This window comes from Archocentrus centrarchus, unplaced genomic scaffold (assembly GCF_007364275.1).
Source record: "Archocentrus centrarchus isolate MPI-CPG fArcCen1 unplaced genomic scaffold, fArcCen1 scaffold_37_ctg1, whole genome shotgun sequence".
NCBI classification, from domain to species: Eukaryota; Metazoa; Chordata; class Actinopteri; order Cichliformes; family Cichlidae; genus Archocentrus; species Archocentrus centrarchus.
Genome location: NW_022060264.1, coordinates 2,978,833 through 2,984,953, shown reverse-complemented (window position 1 = coordinate 2,984,953; position 6,121 = coordinate 2,978,833). Strand labels below are relative to the sequence as shown.

The following is a 6,121-nucleotide window of genomic DNA, read 5'->3' as shown; positions in this document are numbered from 1 at the left end:
TATATATTATTCCTGTTTCTCTTTGTACTTGTCATCCCCCGTGTCTCTGTGTACCAGTGTCTGTTTTGCCCTCTGTGCCATTTCCCTTGTCTCATGTGTTTTGTTGTAGATGAGTCTGCGTCTCTGTCCCTGTGCTTTTTTGTTTCCTGTTTTACTTTGTCAGTCTTTGTCAGTTATGCTGTGTTTAGTTCTACATCTTGGTCTTGTCTTTTGTGATTTCCTGCACCTGTCCCTGCAAACTGGCTGGAGCCAATCCCTGCTGTCATAGGACAGTTCGGCACAAGAAAATCATAAACTGAACAACAGCCAGCATGCGACTCACTTTGTGCTGCTTTGCAATACAAGATAAGATTTATGCTGCAGATAAAAGTTGAAAGTGCAGTTAGTGTTGATTTAGTCAGTCACACTGGTAAAGAATGCAAAATTTTCATGGCTCTATAAACCGTTGTATGTATGAAGGAGTTGACGTGGGCGTTGAAACGTGGCCTTCTGATTTATATCGATCTATTTAGATCCATCCCAGATGTCACAGAGAATTGAAATACATCCTGGACAGGCTGCAAGTCCATTGAAGGACTAACATAGACTTTATTTTTTATTTAATTTTTAATTAGTCAAGATCACTGCAGCTGTGAAGTTTAACACTCAAACCTCATTTTGACCCCATTCAGTAGCAGTAACAGCAAGGAAGTCATTTCTTGAAGAAACAAACTTCTTGTTATATATTTTTTCTAATCATAAGTAAGATTTTACAAAGTAAGTGTTTAAAGTTAAGTTTTAGGGGTTTTACTAGTTTTACAAATTATTTAGATGATTTTAGATCACATTTAAACAATTTAATCATTGTAGAAGAATATAATATGGAAATGTTAAAAATGAATTTTGGATAAGGTATGCTATAGTTACTAAAATATAAAAAAAAAAAGCCCCTCAAAATCAACCTCAAAAATTGCTCCAACAAAATAAGTAACACATTTTAATAAACTAATTATTAAGAGTAGAACAAAGAAAGTTGATCATCTCGTCCACATCTGCCTGCGCTTCATCGAATCTGCAGCTTCTCTCTCCTCCACCGTGTGCATTACATGTGTGCATTTTTTAAAAATTCAATTATGATCTTGAGAAAAGAATTAAATGTTTTGATTGATCAGAGGCAAGCTTCAAATATTCATAAAATATAATAGTGTAAACATCATTTCTGGTACGTGCATTTATGTACCTCAGATACACTATATATAAAGTTATAACAGAAGATTACCAAACTGAAATACACTACATATCTGTGGTCACTATTGCACTGACTGGTTGCAAGTGACATCATCATTCCAAAATAGCAGCTTTTATTTCCATTGTTGTTGTTTTTTTAATCACTTTTGGATACTAGACTGCATACCCACTTTTGCTCCTGTCATCTATTTCTGTATAAATTCTGTGCTGCTGGTCAAACAGCACAGCTTAACTCAAGGTGTTCTCATAAATCGCTTTCCTGTATTCCAGATTTGTGAAATAACTGAACCAGTCAGCACTATGATAACTGGTATTATGTATAATTCACCATAATAGTAATATTATCTGTATAACTGTGATAAATATCAGGTACATAAAGTTGCTGTCAAAAAGATTTTAGTGGGGGAAAAAAATATTTTATCACCTGCTGAATTTATAAGTTTGCTCACTTCCAAAGAAATCAACAGTCTCTCATTTTTAGAGTCATGGCCAGTGATAGAATATCAACCAAATTAAGTATTTTATCCCCAAACAAAACATGACTTAGTACTCAGCGGAGAAACCCTTGTTGAGAGCAGTAAGACATTTCTTGTAGTTTTTGCACACATCTCAGGAGGGATTTTAGTCCACTCCTCTTTACAGAAACTCTAAATCCTTTAGATTTCTTGGCTGCTCAACGCTTCAGCTCCCACCACTGAATGAGGTCTGGAGACTACACTCAAAAAAATTATTCTTTAAATGAACTTAATTTAATCATGGACAGTGGTTCCACACAAAAGAATTGTGTTTCTTCAACATGAAAATATCTTTTTAAGGCTACACAAAAAACTTGTGTGAAAAACATGCAACTAAATTTAGCAAATCCAAATCAAAGTAGTAATATTCTCCTAATCCAATTCAAATTCTTTAAAGTAACGTAAACAAATAAGGTTCCCTAAACATACAGATTTATCATGTTGAAATAGATTTACTTGTGTTCATCCAACTCAAAGCATTTTCATTAGGTTTACATAATGTGATTGTGGACAGTGGTTCCAACTAATTGAATTACGTTACTGAAACACAAACATTTTAAATTCAAATAACATTAAAGGTTAAGCATGTGTTAAGCCTTAATGGTGTGGTGGTGATGAGAAACGGAACACGTGTAACAACTGCATAAAATCTTTATTTAGAAAAATTAAACAAAAAGTGCAATACTTTAAACTTAAATGCCAGTACAATGACATTTTTAAATCACCTGCAGGTAAAAGTGAACACATTCCATGAAGTTTACAAAGTGCAACTGTGCATAGAGTAAAAGCAGTACTTACAGAATGTGCACTAATTCCAAAATCTTGTTCAAAACTTTGAACAATTCAGCATTAAGGACTACAGTTCAAAAACATTTAAACATGTACTGTAACTTACATGTAAACCTATAAAGCCTGACAGTGTCTGCTCCATTCTGATTGTGCAAAAATAATCAGATTTCAAATTTGCAAACATTTAACAATTTAACATACAGTTAAGTAAAAACACTTTCATATTTAAATCTGAAATCTGTCAGCAAAAATATAACAGTAATCTCAAGATTTGTTCAGAAACTGCAACATGTAATTAGCATCATGCCACATAGGCTTAATACTTCCAAAATCAATAGCTTCATCAAAAGATCATCCCTACAACTCAATGAAGAGTTTTGTTTTCAGAGCCTGAGCTTTGCGTGATAGATTGTTTGCATCGAGGTCCAAAAGGAGTTTCTGCACAACTTCAAAAGTATATCTAAGTTTGGGAGGGTAACTCAAGTTTAAGGCATAAATTAACCCAAACAACAACGCAAAAGCAAGAGACACACTGCCAAGGTCTTCCAGAACCACTACACCTTCAATTACCACTCCAACATCCACAGGAAGGGTCATAGCTTCAGCCCCCTGAGCTCTGGTTGCATAGATTCCCAAGACAGTCTCCTCAATTTCCTGTCGATTTGCAGCCACATCAGAAACCTACAGTGGAAAATGTAAAAACAGAAATCACTAATTCATAGGACAGAAATTCCCATTTAAGAATTTTCAGTAATTCAACACTTAACTCACACACTCACCCACCGTAACTGTGAAACACCCACATCTCTGTGCAATATTAGATAATTCATACTGAACAATATCTAACATTCCTATATTGTGTAATATCCAGTATTCATTCACTAGTGCAATATTCATTCACCAAGTGCAATATTCATCATCTTCATTATTATATGTATACACATATTTACTTTTCTTACAATGTACAGATGCACCAATGCATGTATATATTACTATACATTCTATTTTTTTGTATATTTTATACATTGTTTATTTTCTGTATATTTCTTACTAGATTATAATATTTTTATCTTTATTTTAGAGAGTTTGATTTTCTGTTGCATGGCACTGAACAGGAGTGGTCCTCCAATCTCATTGTACATCCTGTATAATGACAATAAAGGCATTCTATTCTATTCTATTCTAAACTCACCATGTATTCATGAATAAGATCATCCGGATCTTCATTCAAGTACAGACACAGAGCTCTGAGGACTGATTCTCTTTTCATTTCGACGTTGTCACTCTAAGGATGGGAAGAGTAATCAATGTTTAGATAGATTTCCTCCCATACTCACTCCCAAAACTATTACGTTTGAGCTTTTCTGCTCATTTATCCTCCACCATTCACAGTTTATATTGTCTCTTACCTGCACTTCTTAAATTATATTTGAATGCAACTATGAATACCTGTGTCGTGGCAGTCACAAGTTGCATAATCTTTCGTCCTTGGACTCCTCCTCTTTTGGTGAACACTTTCAGAAGTTTTGCAGCATGCAGGTCCAGCTTCGAAAAGAACCGTGAAAGCAGAGGGTCTGTTGTAATCCGCTCAAACTCTGTGCTGACCTACAAACATTCAGATGCACAGAAATTACACAAGATTTGGGAGTGTGACAAATATACTTTACTTGATATGTGCATTCACTTACCTCTTTTGTCCTAAAAAGAGCAGGCCATTTTGTTTTGAAGTCTGCTATCACAGGTGATTCCTGGATAACCTCATGCCTTCTCAATGCAAAGGTCTTATCCATTAGCGCTTTCAATGTCTGGTCATTGTCCTTCCTTTTAACTTCTGAAAGAAGGGCCGCTCTTACTCTCTCAAGACTCTCAGCTGTTTCACCACTTGGAAAGGAGGGACAGTAGTTCACTTCCGCTTTTCGTGGTTTCTTTACACCAAATGCTGGGCTAGACTTTCCTGTCGGTTTCTGTTTGAGTGAATTCACAGTGACCTCCACGCAGCCAACATTCCTCAGTTTTGTTCTATAGTTGCCAAGTTTGTATTTTAGGCTTACTTTCCATCCACTGCAACCAGTAACTGAGCCTGGCTCTTTCAAGCAAGGGTGTTTTCTAATAAGTGCTTTTGCCACTTCTTCAAAGTCTGAATCCTTTGGATAAAGTTTGTACTTCACAATTTCTTCTGCAAGTCCATCTAAAATGGAAGATTTCAGTTTTGGGTCAGGGCTGAGTAATTTTCCTTCTTCTTTGAAGACTGTATTGGCTTGTTGCAACTTGAGTTCGGCATCATAAGAGAACCTGGGCACAACAAACACTTGGGGCCATGGAGAAGACTTCAAGCTGCTGACTGACTCTGATGAAGCCCCAAGTGATGACTCAGAAGATGCAGGAGTTGACAATATAAGTGTATCAGATGAGGAGAGCGAGGGAGAAAGCCCCGGAGAGAGGCTTCCAGTGTGTAAAACATATGAAGGCGTGCTACCATCCTGGCACAGAGCAACGTGTGTAGAAGAAGACTCTGGTAAAAATATAACCTTTACAGTAGATTTGTCTTGAAGGTCTGATGGTGAGGTAAGGTTCATGAATTCATTGTCAAACTCAGGATCCATGAACTGCAGTCTAAAACTTCCAGGCAAATTGCACTGTCTCTGAACTTCAGCCAAAAGATCATTCATTGAATGCGGCATGCCATCCTGAAGAATCACCCGCTGAGAGTTGTTTTCTCCAAGGATGACTCTTAATCTGACTGAAGAAACCACTGCCATTTTGATAAACCTGTGAAGTGTAAAAAAAATAAAATAAAATAAAATAGTAATATTTTTACTGGTTCTCATTTTTTCTAAATTAAAAATACAGTGTACAGTATTTGTCAAACTTCCAAAACATCTTTTCAAGATTTTCAACTTACCTACACATGCACATGTCTTTTTAAAGTCACCATACGAAGGGGACCAACCATATATTCTTCTAATGGATATTTATCAATTAAGTCATCAAATAAAACAAAGACAACATCCCTTGCTGGTGATTCAGTCAGCTCAAAAGCCCTGAAATGTTCTCTGTACCATCCACAAAGTCGTTTTGCTATGAAACACAAATTCTTCTGAACAACACATATCTGCAGTATTTCTCCAAAGTCAGGGAGGCCACCAGCAAATCCATGCACAAGGACCATACCTTTTCTGAAGGTCAAACCCTTGTTGGTAACCATCTTAGTAAGATAAACTTCAATTGTGTCAGGATATGTCCCTCTGATAGCCTGAACTATTTCCACTCTCAAAACATCTAGGGGAACCACTGAGACACTGGATACATCAAGTGCAGATTTTTCAAGACTAGGTGCTTTTTTCAAATGATAAGAAATCATGATCTGGTGTTTCACTGCAAGTGAAAGGGGAATGTTTCTGAAGCAATTTGTGTGTCGTGCAACCTTTTTAAAAAAGCTGTGCTTTGCTTCAAAGCGCATAGTCCAAAATACTACAAGTGGACCAAACAACTTAATCATTTCTGGGTAATGCTCCAGATAATGGTGTTTTGGTAGCAGTTTAACATGTGGGAAGAGCTGTTGGTACTTCTGCCTGTGTTCAGAGATCTTG

General features: G+C 36.3%; 1 protein-coding gene across 1 annotated transcript; it reads right to left on the bottom strand.

The window, feature by feature from the left end:
- Window positions 1–2,594: 2,594 nt before the first annotated feature.
- Window positions 2,595–4,608, bottom strand: LOC115776773 (uncharacterized). Its single transcript, XM_030724544.1, has 4 exons — window positions 4,220–4,608; window positions 3,981–4,136; window positions 3,724–3,816; window positions 2,595–3,212 (listed from the first exon to the last, which is right to left on the bottom strand). The coding sequence occupies exons 1-4, from the start codon at window positions 4,319–4,321 to the stop codon at window positions 2,889–2,891; spliced, it is 675 nt and encodes a 224-aa protein (XP_030580404.1). The 5' UTR covers window positions 4,322–4,608; the 3' UTR covers window positions 2,595–2,888.
- Window positions 4,609–6,121: the final 1,513 nt, after the last annotated feature.

What these genes read in the sequence shown, in the direction of transcription:
- LOC115776773 (XM_030724544.1), bottom strand. Translation starts at nt 4,321, where the DNA reads ATGGATAAGACCTTTGCATTGAGAAGGCATGAGGTTATCCAGGAATCA. An exon ending in CTCTTTTTAGGACAAAAGAG is followed by an intron (nt 4,137 to 4,219) that starts GTAAGTGAATGC and finishes GAATGTTTGTAG; the next exon opens with GTCAGCACAGAGTTTGAGCG. An exon ending in ATCTTATTCATGAATACATG is followed by an intron (nt 3,213 to 3,723) that starts GTGAGTTTAGAA and finishes TTTCCACTGTAG; the next exon opens with GTTTCTGATGTGGCTGCAAA.